The 14,773-nt window shown below is 39.6% G+C and overlaps 1 protein-coding gene across 1 annotated transcript; it reads right to left on the bottom strand.

Moving 5' to 3' along the window:
* Positions 1–9,683: 9,683 nt before the first annotated feature.
* Positions 9,684–12,781, bottom strand: LOC104445055 (zinc finger CCCH domain-containing protein 48). Its single transcript, XM_010058856.3, has 7 exons — positions 12,323–12,781; positions 11,949–12,134; positions 11,736–11,837; positions 11,089–11,235; positions 10,705–10,884; positions 10,193–10,290; positions 9,684–10,092 (listed from the first exon to the last, which is right to left on the bottom strand). The coding sequence occupies exons 1-7, from the start codon at positions 12,755–12,757 to the stop codon at positions 9,921–9,923; spliced, it is 1,320 nt and encodes a 439-aa protein (XP_010057158.2). The 5' UTR covers positions 12,758–12,781; the 3' UTR covers positions 9,684–9,920.
* Between the last annotated feature and the right edge of the window lie 1,992 nt (positions 12,782–14,773).

Here is a 14,773-nt window from a genome sequence, read left to right as displayed (position 1 = left end):
CTGTACATGATTGATGGAATGTAAGTATTTGCTGTGTTTGAGGGAAGATGAAGCGTTCACCACCTAGGCTCCAATGGCAAAGGAAGGCTCACCACCAAAGATCTACATTGTCAACTTAAGATCTACATGCATATAATTGATAATGCACCTCATGAACTAGGGAACATTAAAATAGAAAATCATCTAAATTAGTAAACCTACTCAAACTTAGAAACATCCCTCTGGCCTTAACCCGGCCTAATCAACCTTTATGCTTCAACTTCTTCTAAAAACTCCATCCTACACATTTTCTCCGGGATAAGTACACTAATGGTGCCATAAGTTGTGTACGGAGTTCACTTTGGTGCCAAAAGTTTCCGCCAAATCACTTAAGTGCCAAAAATTTTGAAAAACGTTTACTTTGGTGCCAACTCCGATCTGATTGGCTGGAAATCTGACGTGGCATTTTTTTTATTAATATTTGAAGCCGACGTGGATTGCCGGAGAATACAATCAGCATGCAAACAACAAAACGATGCTGTTTAGCGTCTTTTCCCCCAAATAAGAAACCCTAAATCCCCAAATTTGAGTAGAATCGGAAATTGAAAACCCTAAATCCCCAATTCGACGAATTCGAGTGCATACTTCAATTTTCTCTCAAAGTTATTAACTCGCTCTTGCGAATGGAGGGCAGAAGTTTCAGCAGCGGCTCACATTCCTATAAAAAAAAAAAGCAAATTAGATGGTGAGTGTTACTGTTATTGTGGGTTACCGAGTCTAAGAAGAACATCTTGGACTCGGTTGAATCCCGGGAGAAGATTCCATGGGTGCGGCAGATATAGAGAAGGCTCGAAGTGCAAATATTTCAAATGGGTTGATAGGAAATTCTCTGATCGAGCGACAGAAGTAATCCTGGAGTTACTTGAAGGCGGAAATCAACCTCCACCTGTGTTAATGGACGAGTTGGAGGATGTCGACTCAATGCAAGCTCAAATGAAGGGTTTAACATCTCTGGTCGACCATTTGAAGAGGAAGGTTTCAAGGCTGAAAATTGAAAGAAACTTTTATCGAGCGTTGATTGTGTTCTTATTCTCTTGTGTAGTTTATTCAAATGTGAAGTTAAGTAATGAGAAGAAGTTTGTATGTCTACCATAGTCGAAGTTTGTATGTCTACCATTTTTGTATGAAGTAGAAGGTTTTGTTGTAATCCATGGTAGAAATGCAAGGTTGGAGTTGGAATGTATTAATTGTGAGCACTTCAGAAATGCAATGTTTGCTTGCTGCATTTTTTATTTGCCCTCCTGATTTGTGTTAAGAGAACTATACAAAGTACTAGTGATGTCAAGAACAGAGCAATGAAAGAAAGTGTTGAGATAGAGCAAGGAAAGAAAGTGTCGAGAACAGAGGAAGGAAAGAAGCTAACGAAAATGAAGAAAGCAACAATAGAGATTATAACGCGTGTAGCATGTTTACATTGAGGAATCAGTATTCAGTTTTAAGCGTGTAAAGTCAAACTTTCTATTTTCGTTTTCAGTTAGTTAGTTGGTTTTCATTCTGTTGTTATCCTTCAGATCAATATAAAAACTGATGAGCCAAGAGTAAACAATTAGAAAAGTTCTTTGATATAAGCAAGCTCTCATTGAATAAGAATACACTTTTTCTCTTTGCATCGTTTTTCATTTTTCTCCCTCTCGTTTCCATTTTCTGTTTTGTTCATCAAATCTCTTCAAGCCGGTTTGTTGGTTTGCTGCAACTGCAAATTATAGCGAAATGGAAGGTTGGAGTTGGAATGCATTAGTTCTGAGCACTTTTTATTGTTTAGTTGTGTATTGGCAATATTTGTTTTGGTTAGTTTTTGCTTCAAATAGAATGGTTGCTGCATTTTTATCGTTGTAATGGTTTGCTAGTTTACTGATTTGCTGCAACTGCAAACCATGGTAAAATTAAGGGATGGAGGCAAATTAACAATTGACCATTTCAGTGCCAAAAGTTGTAAATAGTGATTGCTTGAGTGCTAAGTTTTTATAAAAATGATCATTTAAGTGCCAGTCGCGATTACAAAGTGATCACTTCTGTTGCACAAGTTGTAAATAGTGATCGCTTGAGTGCTAATTTCAAACTTGCATCAGTCGTGGTGCATCCTACATCTTGTTCTTGCACCAGTTGGCTTGCTGGTGCATCTTCTTACAACACAACAGCCCTACAATGAGATGCACCAGCACCCAAAACTGCATCTTATTCCAGCACATACAACCAGAACCCCACAGATAGCATCAACACATCAACTGCATCCTATTCCAGCACATACAACCAGAACCCGACAGATAGCATTAACGCATCAATGACTTCAACCAACAACACTATGTGCACACATTTAAATCTAAAAATAATAGCAACCTCATAAGAACATTGCACCAACAACAAAATATACAGAAACATCTATTGTCATTGATATTGATTGATTGTTTACAAAAGAAAAGAAAAACATGAACTTCACTCCCCAATCACTAAAGGTTCAGCATCCTCTTAAAAAAAAAAACCAATGGCAATATGGAGGCAGCAACTACCATCAGTGATATAATATCCAACACCTTCCTAAAAAAAGAAAACATAAAAAGATGCGACCATGTCTAGCACCACATAAAAATAAACATAAACTATGTCCAAGCACCCTCCCATCGCAAAAGCACCACATAAAAAGAGACCAAGTCCAGCATCCTCCCATCAGTCAATATGGACAACACCCTGATCTCCTTTTCGTTTTGGGGCTTTGAATTGATTCATAATCCGAGCACTCTTTCGAACTTGATGTGCAGGTTTTTTAACTGGGCGTTCTGTCACCTCATTTTCCTTGTTTTTGATGGTGGCTATTCTTGTTCTAGCACATGTCATGTGTTGGTCCATATCATCACTATCGCGAATAACAAGCCCATTCGTTGGTTGAGATGGATTTTACCATGACTGCAATTTTAGAGAGACGCGAAAGCGAAAGCCTATGGGGTCCATTCGTTTTGGATGACTGCTGGGTTATGTTTGGATGACTGTTTTGCAGCTATTCCCACTGTCTTCTTCTTTGGAGCACTCTTCTTTGGCTGTGCCCTTGATTCTTGAGTTGGCCCACCTTGAGAGAGAAGTACCTCCGAAGTTCTCCCAAGCTACAAGAACATAGCGATATTGTCAACCAAATGAATTGAAGTACAACAAATTAAATGCATGAGGCCTACAAATCTTACATTCAAAATAGTCATTCCAATCCGTTCATCTGTGTAAATCACATAACCATATTACCTTAATCTTTTTCCAATAGTCCCTCTTGTTCGCTGTGGTGCATCATTTTCAGCAGCAAGAAAGATGGGGAGCAGCCTCTCGCAACTTGTGCAGTTGCTTGTCTTCTCACCTGAGAAATACATAACAAATTTAAAATTCAGCCCATAAAAGACAAACACAGCGATGTACAACTTACATGAACTTTTTTTCTTCTCGTTTGCTCAACGGTGGACACAGTTGTTGTTGTTGTCCTGCCTATTCCAGTCCTTGTCCCTACACTTGAGCCTACAACAGGGCCTTTTTCTGGCCCTTTAAAAGGCCTTACAACAATGTACCATATCAGGATCATGACCAACTACAATGAATAATTAGACATCTACTTATTTTCATGGTCGAAACAAATGGAGAAAACTTATCAAATTACAAATGCATGATAGAGGAAAAGCACCGAGAAGCCGGTGCACATGGTCAACCATCAAACTCTATCGAATAAGAAATGTAAAGTTACCGAGGTAAAGAGGATACTTACCTTAGTAGGGCTTTCTGTTTGCCCTTCGGTAGGGCACTCTTTGCGGGGCCTTTCGTCCTACCTTCACTAGGCTCAACAAGAAGCTCTTCAGTAGAGCCTTCTGTCCTACCTTCAGCCATTACATTTTGCTGTTGATGCTGCCTTTTCAGCTCACAACCTTTCTTATTGTGCCCTTCCTTGCGGCAATATGAGCATTTCATCTTTGAGCTAGTCCTACTCATCTTCTGACTTGATGCCTCTTCCTGCTGCATTCTTCTTTTCTTTTTTGGCATTCCAATTTGCTTCTTCAGTGGCAAAAGTAGAGGGCTTTCATGATTTGTTGGCTCCCAAAATTTGCTGCTTCTGATAGGCTGCATCATGAATTGGTATGAAGCAAGGTATGAGCTTTTTTTGTACCAATCATGTAGGTAATCATCTAGGTTTTCTTGCTTAATCTGAATAGCACAAATTGCATGGGCACAGGGAATTCCATTCAGTTGCCAGGCTCGACATGAACACTTTCTTCTATCCAGGTTAACAACATACTTATCTTGATTTTGAATAATCTCATATCCGTTATCTCCATTCCAAACTGGATGGCAGAACCTACTAGCAGCAATGTTTGCATCCAATCTCTTCATAATCTTAGGGCCACAGTCTCTAGTCCATTTCGTAGCCTCATCTCTTTGCCTATGCAGTCTCGTCATCACCATCACTCGAATATCATCAAGCATGCTGATGATTGGTTTGCACCTGGCCTCTAAAATTCTGCCATTGAAAGCTTCGCTGAGGTTGTTATCAATGATATCACATTTGAACTCTTCGCTAAAGAAGGCCCGACACCAGTGCTTAGCTTCTGTTTGGAAGAGTGCATCAAAACATTCCTTTGTCAACTACAACAATCCTTGTTTGGCTAATCTGAAATCAGCCATGTTTGTACTCTTTGCTATTTGCCAGAACTGCTTCTGGAGCCTATCTCATTTGAAGTTCCTTGACCAGTTTGCATATATGTGCCTCGCGCACATTCTATGCTCAGCATGTGGCATCAACTCAGCCAATGCAGGAATAAGTCCCTCCAAAAATTCAAACCAATAAATACAAGTCAGAAAAAATATGCAAATGATTAATATTAAAAAGGAGTGAATTAATTGACAATGAAATTACCTTCTGTTGGTCGCTCATGAATGCCCATCCTCCCCCATCGGTTATCTCAAGGTCAGCCATTAAATTTTTGAGAAACCATGACCAAATATCCTTGTTCTCTATCTTCACTACCGCCCAAGTTATCGGAAACATTTGATTATTGACATCTCTCCCCACAGCAGCCAACAACTCTCTCTTACACAAATCCTTTAGAAAGCATCCATTCAATCCTATAACTCTTCTACAACTAGCCAAGAAGCCCCGTTTGCATGCATCAAAACAGACATAAAATCTATCAAATCTAGGCCAAAGATTAGGGAGTGGCCTCTCCACAACCTCTACATACACCCTACTAGATGGGTTTTGAAACATGCACTCGCCAGCATAGTCCCATACCTGCGCATATTCTTCCTTATACCCACCCATCAGTATTTTCATCACCCTCATCTTAGCTCTCTTGCATTGATTCCTTGACACATTAACCCCTACTTGCTCTTTCACTAACTGTTGAAATTGAAGACTCTTGATCCCGGGCGTTGCTTTGATAGTGTTGAAAAAATGCTTCGATAACCACACACTCGTTATCATTTTATTTTTAAAAATAATTGGACAAGTATGTTCCTCCTGCAATGACCTAATCTGGAATGACCCATTCTTACTCAGTGCGCCATAGAGCTTCCATGGACAATTGGGTTGTGAGCACTTAGCTATCACAAATTCCTTCGTGTTTCTAATGAATTTAACACTCCTCTGTTCACCAATGGAGTTCTTCACAACAACTTCCTTGAACTGTTTGGCATCATCAAATCTCATACTCACAGACAAAATAGGTTTATCAACAGTCGGATCATAGTAAATGTACTTACTTTTTCTTGGACGAGCAGGTTATTCATCATCATTGTCAAGCTCATTCTTCAAACCAGCAACTTCATCGCCGCAGCTTTCTTCATCTTCACTTCTATTACCTTCAGCTGGAACTCCATCCCCATTTACTGGCTCGGGCCTCTTTGCTGAAGGTGCAAGTTTTTTTCTCAGAAATTCCCTTTGCTTTTGTCTTGATTGTGCGACTTCATCATCATCTTCGTCACTTAAGAAATTTACTGAAGCAAAATATTCATCTTCGATTCACTTTGGATAAAGCAATTTCCTATTCTAATCCAATGAAGTCCTCATCGCCCAAATCTTCACCCAAATCTTCACCCAAGCTTTCAAGACATGTCACTGTTTGTTCATCTCTATCAATGTGAGTTCTCTCCCTTTCATCCCTGACCTAATTACTCGCTTGAATAGGATCCCTCACTTCTCCTCTTTCAGTGGTGGTATGCTCATCCCCATCCCCATCCCCATCCTCATCCTCATCCTCATCATCACTATAATACTCAACATATACCTTAGCTTCTTCGCCGTGAAGATAATAGTAAATGATATCCTTAATACCATTATCGTCATTAAAAAATCTCAACCCATGCTTCAATTCCTTCCTAGGAACACAGTAATGTAGTTTTTGCACTTTGCATCGTAAAAAATACACCAAATTCCTCAGAAAATCAATATATGATGGCTTCTGAACATTGACATAAATAGTACATTCATTTCCACCAGTATATTCCCAATCATCGATGCCGATAAGAAACTCTCCACCATAGCAAACAATGATGCCTACCTAATTTGCGTCATGTCGATGCTGCACCCAATGAAAAAAAAAAAAAAAAAACAAATGTCATTACTTGTTGGGACCACATGACAGAATCAACAACTTCACATTGAGGTCATTGTTATTTTGTTGTCAAGAAACAAATGCAACTAATCTCCCCAATTAGTGCTTTTACAGAAACAAAAGAAACCAAGTTGAAAAAACAAAGTGAGGTCCCACCACCCATTTTTCAATTCAATCACATTCGGTCCCTCTGTTTCCCCCACAGAAGCAGTCCAATTAATTAAATAAATTCGGTCCCACCATTGTTTCCCCCCGAGTCGAGCCCATTTTCCCCTCCACGCCCTATTTTTCTATTCGGTCCCCACAAAAGAAAGGGAACAAATGACGAAACCCTTAATTCGGTCCCCACAACTTTCCCCACCACTTTCCCCTAGAGTCGAGCCCTCAATTTGCCCTCCACGCCCTAACTTGCCCATTGGAACCCTAAATTTTTTAGTAAATTGACCCACGTACAGAACATGACAAACCTAAGTGAGTGAGAGTTGAGGACGCAGCTAGTGAATGAACGTGAACGACGGCGCAACTACAGCGGTGGCCGAGCGACGGCGGGCAAGTGAACGATGATGGGTCAGCGAGCTACGGCTGGCAGCGTTGAGCAAGAACCCTATACGAACACCGTTTTTGGCCCACGTCGTTTTTCACCATATTGAATCCACTATACGACGATCGTTTTGTAGGTAATCCACGTGGAATGGTAAAACGACGTCGTTTCTTACGAAGAAAAGGAAACGGCGTCGTTTTATGCCATCCACCGTGGACAATATTAAGAGTTGTTGAATTTTTTTTTTAAATATAAATGCCACGTAATCATTTTGGCCGGAATTTCTCGCCGGTGGCACCAAAGTGAGCGTTTTTTTCTCCAATTTGGCACTTAAGTGATCCGGCGGAAACTTTTGGCATCAAAGTGAGTGCCGTACACAATTTATGGCACTATTAGTGTACTTTTCCCCATTTTCTCCTTACCAGACCCATTGGATCATGTTATGGCTAAAGTCTCCCATTACTTCATGAATATTAAATGGGTTTGGGTCATTGATGAGGTTTGAGGTGGATTTGTGAGTTGATTATCTTCCTTGAAATTTGATACTCTGGCATCACTAAACAATTTATGTTTGTAGATAATTGTTGATTGATAATTGTCAACCTTACAAGAAAATTATCAAGCACGCTTAAGAAGTATCATCGAAAAACATGTTAGGATACTTTTGAAGAAAATAGTCATGTGACATTTCTCACAAGGAAATTGTCTAAAAAGTCATAAACTTAATGTATAACATTTAATTTAGTCATAAATCTTTTAACTATACCGATTTAATCCCAAATATTTTGACAACTTGCTAATTTAATCATAAATATTTCAATTGTGGCAATTTAATCTTAAACATTTTAGATGATTTGCCAATTTAGTCCTAAACCATTTAATGCTTTGCCAATTTAGCTTTTCCGGCTAAATTTGCTCAAAAATCGACAATGTAGTAATTTAGTTAGCATCAATTGTCTTATGTAGCATGGCCAATGTTAACAAACTTGAAATTTTTGTGATGTTATGATTTTTTTCCTTTTCCTTTATTTCTTGTTTTTCCTTTTGCAGGCCTCAAGCAAGGGTGGCCCACACTGGTGTAATTAAGGGCCCTTGCCAAGGGCCAGCAAGAGTGACCATCTCCAACCTTGGCAAGGTTGACCCTCAATTGCCTAAGGCTGATGAAGGGAGAAAAAGGGAAAAAGAAAAGGAAAAGAAAGGGAAAAAAGAAAAAAAAATTACAAACAATTGTCCACATCAGCATTGACTGTCCAAGAGGTCGGTGTTGACTAGACCATCAAGTTAGTGATTTTTTTGTAAAAATTAGCTATAAGGTTTACATAGGCAAACTATACTAAATTAGCAAATCATTAAAATGTTTAATATTCAATTGGTAAAGTTGAAAGGTTTGAGGCAAAATTGATAAGTTGTCATAAGATTTAGGATTAAATTGATATAATTAGAAGATTTAAGACTGAATTGACTACTGTAAAATAAGTCTTCCTTCTTTGCAAATTTATATTGATTCTTACTTTTTCGTAACTTTAATAGAAGGCCATGATTGCCTCTAGTCTTCCTTGTCCTATAATTTCTTTTCTAGAATCAACGAAAGACCACTCACAACTTTCATTGATTCACATATCAATCCATATATACTTGAAAGCAATCTTGTCCTCAATTCAAATGGTAGTCTTAGGAAGTTGCAATATGAATCGGGCTACTTAATTCAACCTCCCCAACACAGTCCAAACGTTTTTCATGGTGGATGGGGGGCGCAAATCGTAGATCGCCTGAGCTTTTGATGAATAGATCTCAGTACCCCTAAGATGACGATAAATCTGATCAAATTTTTTAGAGGTCATCCTTAATATGCAATTTGTGGGGTTGAGGAGAGATTTAAACTCTCACAAAAGATCAAATAGCTTCCTTAAGTGATCTTTCCCTAACACAGGATTCACAATAATATCATCAACGTAGACCTCAATCTTTTTAAAGAACATATCATGGCAAAGCGTGACCATGGCCAGTTAATTAGTTGCCCTTGTGTTCTTGAGGCCGAATAGCATCACCTTATAACAAAAGTCCCCCCTTAGAGTGATAAATGTCGTCTTACTCTTGTCTTCACTCATTGACTCTGATCTAATTGTATTCGGAGAATCTGTACATGAAGGAAAACTGTCCGAAACCAGCTGTATTGTCCACCAAAACAACTACCCTAAACTAAACTAAAAGAATAATTAAAATCTTGTTTTCTAATTTTTTTTCCTATGACATTTGTTTAGCAAAATTTTAAATTTAAAACTTTCAAGTCACTTGTGCCCAATTTATAAATCTTTTGTTGGATATGTTCTATCCTCAACAGGTGACAACCCCAAATAATGCATCCACAAGAAGTAGTAAAAAGTGAGTTCTCAATATATGTTAGCTAGTTATTTTCCTTGTGTAAATTCTACAAAGTTCCAGATTTCTGGATTCCTTTAAAATCGCTTTGCAGAGCTTATCTACTCACAAAATTGCTCGGTGGGGGCAGTATCAGGAGACTATCAAAGTTGAATAGAAAAGGGCATTTCATTTACTAATGAAGAATCATGTACAAGTCCAACCGTTGCTGTACAAAAAACTAATGTCTATACAAAAACGACAGAGACCAAAAGCTGGGATCGTGGTGCAGACAGAGTAGCAGGACCCGTTTCTTGCTTCAAATCACATCCCACTTGCGTCAGGGCATGGATGACATCGTCTTCCTTGCAAAATTTGAACTCCGATGTCAATATTCTCTCTTCTACTTAGCATGACTCCATCAAATGAGGAAGCTGCTCTTGTTGGCTCTTTGGAAGATCCAACCAGTTCCAAACAGTCAGCATCCCCGTGGTGTCTCCCGTGAAGAAAAGACCCCCAGGAGCTGTTTGAAGAGTCCTAATTTCTCGTCTTGAGAATATCTTGCCCCTTTCAGTGAACCTGGAGTACGATACATGAAGTCAGCCAAGCAGAAGAAGAGAACAGTCTTCACTGAGAGACAAGGATGTCAAACCAATTAGAGAAATTTTTTTGGACTTACGATGGGAGCTCATACAAGCGAACAGTGTTGTCGATGCATGCACAAAGGAGGACTGGCTTGCACCCGCCATCACTCATCCCTGAAAGTGCAAGAATACCCTGTGCCGGACAAAATGATATTTGCAACATCAAGATATGATATTACATCACTTCCATCAGACAAGAAGCACGGTGACAAACTGACAAAGCATCCACAGGTGAAAGATGAAATTCATGTCTTCTCCACATAGAGCAAAAAGCACATGGAAGATACTTGACATTATGCCTATATTACAAAGATTCATTCTACATTATTCATATAGTTATTTTTAGCTGAGGAGATACTACAGAAGAGCAATAAAATGCATCTTTGCAATCCATGCACTTTGCACGTATGAAGTCAATAAAAGAAAACACAAAATTCATCTTCATTGTCTACATGTTTTCCTATAGTAACATCATCAACCACAACATACCATAATCCACACAAGTGTCTAAATAAATGAAAAAAAAAAAAATTAGTGAGCAACATACATGGTCCTCATGATGTGCATACACAACTTCCAAGCTGCCTCCTTCAGTGGCCCCCCAGACCTTAACTGTCTGATCCAATGAACATGATATCAAGTACTGGTCCCAGCAAAGAAGTGACATCACCACATCAGTGTGTCCAACAAGTTCCTGAACACACTCCAGAGTGTGCAAGTCCCACACCTGCGGGGGAGAAAATACAAAAGATGTGAAGGGTCAGGACAATACTACATACAGTAGAGCCGGGCAGAAAAATAAGGAGAGGTTGCAGCAAAGCAATAAAAGTGATGCAAAGAAAAACATAAACTATGAGGGACAAGCCATGCCCTTCACAGGACACACAACTAACTAATCGGGGGGAGAGACATCTATAATAAACCAGCTTACCCTTATGGTCTGGTCAATGGAACCTGAATACAACCGGTCACATCCAACAGTTAAGGATACCACGCCCCGAGTGTGACCCCTTAGAGGCGCAGCCATCTGAAAAGGATCAGCCTCACTACCCCATTTCCACACCAAGATAGTGCCATCCTAGAAGCAAAATTTGTTCAGTGTAATCATCAAAAGACCAATATAATTTCGCACAAGTGTCAACAGAATGAGGCAGTCAGTGATCACAGGAATGTTGACCTAGGTGGGCCACACTTGAAGAAGAAGAAGAAGAGAAGAATTTAAGGTCTAAACCAAAAATCCACACTCACAATCAGCATCAATTGTTTTATCACAGAAGGAGATTCTAAAAAACAGACTAGACAAAATTCCAGCAAATAAGTCACCGAAATTGACATTAAATTCTTTCTAATAATAAATTACCCGGGCTCCGGCAAAAAGCATGTTATTATCAAAAGACCAAGGTGGGCCACACTTGAAGAAGAAGAAGAGAGGAATTTCAGGTCTAAACCAAAAATCCACCCTCACACTCAGCATCGACTGTTATATCACAGAACAAGATTCTAAAGAAACAAACTAGACAAAATTCCAGCAGATAAGTCACCTAAATTGACATTAAATTCTCTCTAATAATAAATTACCTCAGCTCCGGCAAAAAGCATGTTATTACCAACTTCCATAGTGTGGACCTGTCCAACTAGTCCACTGATATTGTAACTAGCACCATTCTCGATATTCCATGCCTACAAGAGATACAAGAGAAAGCAATGAATTAAAGCTGAGCAGCTCACTGATTCAAGAATTGCCAAAGAAAATAATAACAAAGGCAAAAGGAGACCCAGTCAACCGCTCACCTTAACTGTGTTAGGCATGCCAAGAAACAACCAAGGACCTTCACAAGTGAAACACCCAACTTCTCCCCTGAGGTTGATCACTTGAACACATTGACCAGTGTGACAGTCCCAGATTCGTATCGTTCCATCTTTGCTTCCAGAGTAGAGCATGGTAGATCCAGAAGGAAGTGCTATTCCAGAAACACCCTGTCATAAAAAGCATCAGGTGAGTACAAACCTACTTTTATGCCAGAGGCAAAAAAAATTCAACATCTTGATTAGCACAGGATGGAAACAAATTGGAGTTTAACAAAACATTCAATGCAAGCAAGTTTTCTCTATCCACAGTCTTGGATATAAGAGAGAACGCAAAAGGCAAAAGCTGTAAATAGTACCTTTTTATGCCCCTCAAGCTTAGCCAGCATGGCAAAATCAACACCTTGAAACCGTGAATGCAAGAAAGGACATGCATCGCCTTTCACACAATTGCCCGATATCCAGTAGCGGCAGACTTTTTCTTGGGGCGTTTGAGGGTTTTTTTCTATTGATGAATCGCCTCCCTTTCTAGAAGATGAATTCGCTGAATTCACCACACTAGATTCAGGGCCCTTCCCAGGGCCATCCTCAGGCATGGACAGCTTTGCAGCTCGATGGTAAACATTGCATGGAAGAGATGCGTCGTGCAAAAACCTGCAGGGATTCCGCTTGCACCTCCCTTCTAACCAGAAAGTGCAAACTCCAGGGCTTGTTGGTGCTGTTTGAAGCCGATTATATTGAGCAGCTGATTTCTGTGTCCAACCCACAGTACTCCTTGCTGTCTTAATATCCATGCTATTATACAGAAACACAGACAATCAATCCCTGAACCGAATAACCTATCCAAAGTCAACTCAAAGCACCAGAACTCGTTCTTGCGAGAATATCCATCGCAGAAAAACCAAGGTCCGCTGTAGCCAGCAATCCCAGGCATGTCACTTCCTCTATCACCAATAACACGGACAGAATAAGGAACGACCGACCTATAAGAGAATGCATAACCATCTCCATCCATGATTCCCATCTCTTTCAGTTCCAACCAGATCAAAATCACCCAGAAGCAGGATAAACTGAAAAACCTAGAACACGAATGACTCAATGGTACAACGACGTCACATTGTCCAAGCCCTTCACGTGAAAACTTGCAGTTATGAAACCCAATTTCCAAACTCGCCATCCCAGTAACAGCCCCTCAAAATCAAGATAACAAATCCCCGATCCTTTCAGGCGGAAGAAAACCCGATTCCTTCGGGATCAAGAAACCCAACAATCCCCGCGAACGAGTACCGAACGGAAGCCCGACGGCCCTCGTCGTCACCGGCGGAAACCCACCTTCCAGAAACCCCTCCGACGGCAAGCGGGAGATCGCCATCGTCGAAAGAAGAAGACAAAACCCACCTAGCGGAAACTTGCTCGCTTAGAAACCGCGGGGAGAGAGGCGTCGAAAGAAGCAAGCAAGCAAACCTGAGGAGACGCAAAGCGACGAACCCACGATCGCGCTCGAGTCGAAGAACGGAGATCGGCGATCCGATGATCGGAAAGGCTTTGCACAGCGAGAGAGCGACGGAGAGAGAGCGAGAGAGACGGCGGAGACAAGATTTTCTTGGATGGAAATAGCCGTTGGCCTTGGGCCTTCTTTTATAGGTAAAGGCACAGCGGGTACACCTCACGAGGCGTGGAGGTTACCGAGGTAACTTGCTAGCTAAGTCGCCTTACAGATTTCCTTGATTTTGTACTTGGAAAAGAGGGAAAGATTCTAAAGAAAAAAGGGAAAAAAAGAGAAGATATAAAGTATGAAATGCTCTGAGGCTTGGTCTCTTTAGGACAAACCGGCGAATATTAGGGTTCCATTTGTTTCGTAAAAAATAGTTTTTGCAAAAACGTTTTCTAGATTTTTCGACATTCATTTAATGGAAAATGAATTCTTTTGAGAAAATATTTTCGTCTTCTAAATTAGGAAAATTTTTTCCACTTTTGAAATGCGGAAAACATTTTCCTCACATAATCTCTCTTATTTCACACCTCTACAAATCCTCACTTCTTCTTCCCATTTCTTCTTATTCTTTTCTCTTTTTTTTGAATTATTTTTAATTTTCTTTTTCTTTTTGAATTTCCTTTTTCTTTTCTATTTATTTTCTTTTTTTTCCTTTTCTTTTCTTTGTTTCCCATCTTTTTCTTTCTTGGTTAGTCGTCAGCTATCGCCAAGCAAACCTTGAGCTTGTTGATCTCAAGCTCGCGCTCGTTGATCTGGCGAGCCTCAAGCTCGACGCTCGCGCTCACTCCTTTCGTGAGCGGCGAGCCTCGTGCTCATCGACGACCTCAAGTCTCGTCAGTGGCTAGTCGCGAGCCATCACTAGGGACCGGCCAAGAAAGAAGAAGATGGAAAACAAAGGAAAAAAAATAAAAATGAAAATGAAAAAATTAATAATATATTTAAACATTTTAAAATAATTAAAAACCAATTAAAAAATCCATTTTAAAAAATAAAATAAATGAAAAGAGTATATGCAGGAAATGATTTTCCTTACCGAACAGCGAAAAATATTTTTCACTTCATTTTTAAGTTTCATCTGGACAGAAAATAATTACATTTTCTTAGAAAATGACTTCCTGAAAAATATCTTTAAGAAACGCCACATTTTCTGCGAAACAAACAAAAGCTAGAAATGTTCAAATTCCAATTTTGAGGCATTGCTTACTAAATAGTGTTTATACCACAAGAAATCCAAAACTTGTATATCTATGAGAAAATTAATTTTTTACACAAAAACTTTAAATCGATACATTTGTGACAAACTTATGGCAAATAA

Source organism: Eucalyptus grandis, chromosome 5, assembly GCF_016545825.1.
Source record: "Eucalyptus grandis isolate ANBG69807.140 chromosome 5, ASM1654582v1, whole genome shotgun sequence".
Classification (NCBI taxonomy): domain Eukaryota; kingdom Viridiplantae; phylum Streptophyta; class Magnoliopsida; order Myrtales; family Myrtaceae; genus Eucalyptus; species Eucalyptus grandis.
Note: the sequence above shows the minus strand (reverse complement) of the source record. Positions and strands in the feature narration are given on the sequence as shown.

Coding starts and splice junctions, on each gene's coding strand:
- LOC104445055 (XM_010058856.3), bottom strand. CDS start 12,757: ATGGATATTAAGACAGCAAGGAGTACTGTGGGTTGGACACAGAAATCA. Junction 11,838..11,948: donor GCATGCCTAACACAGTTAAG/GTGAGCGGTTGA, acceptor TATCTCTTGTAG/GCATGGAATATCGAGAATGG. Junction 10,885..11,088: donor CCATTGACCAGACCATAAGG/GTAAGCTGGTTT, acceptor TCTCCCCCGCAG/GTGTGGGACTTGCACACTCT.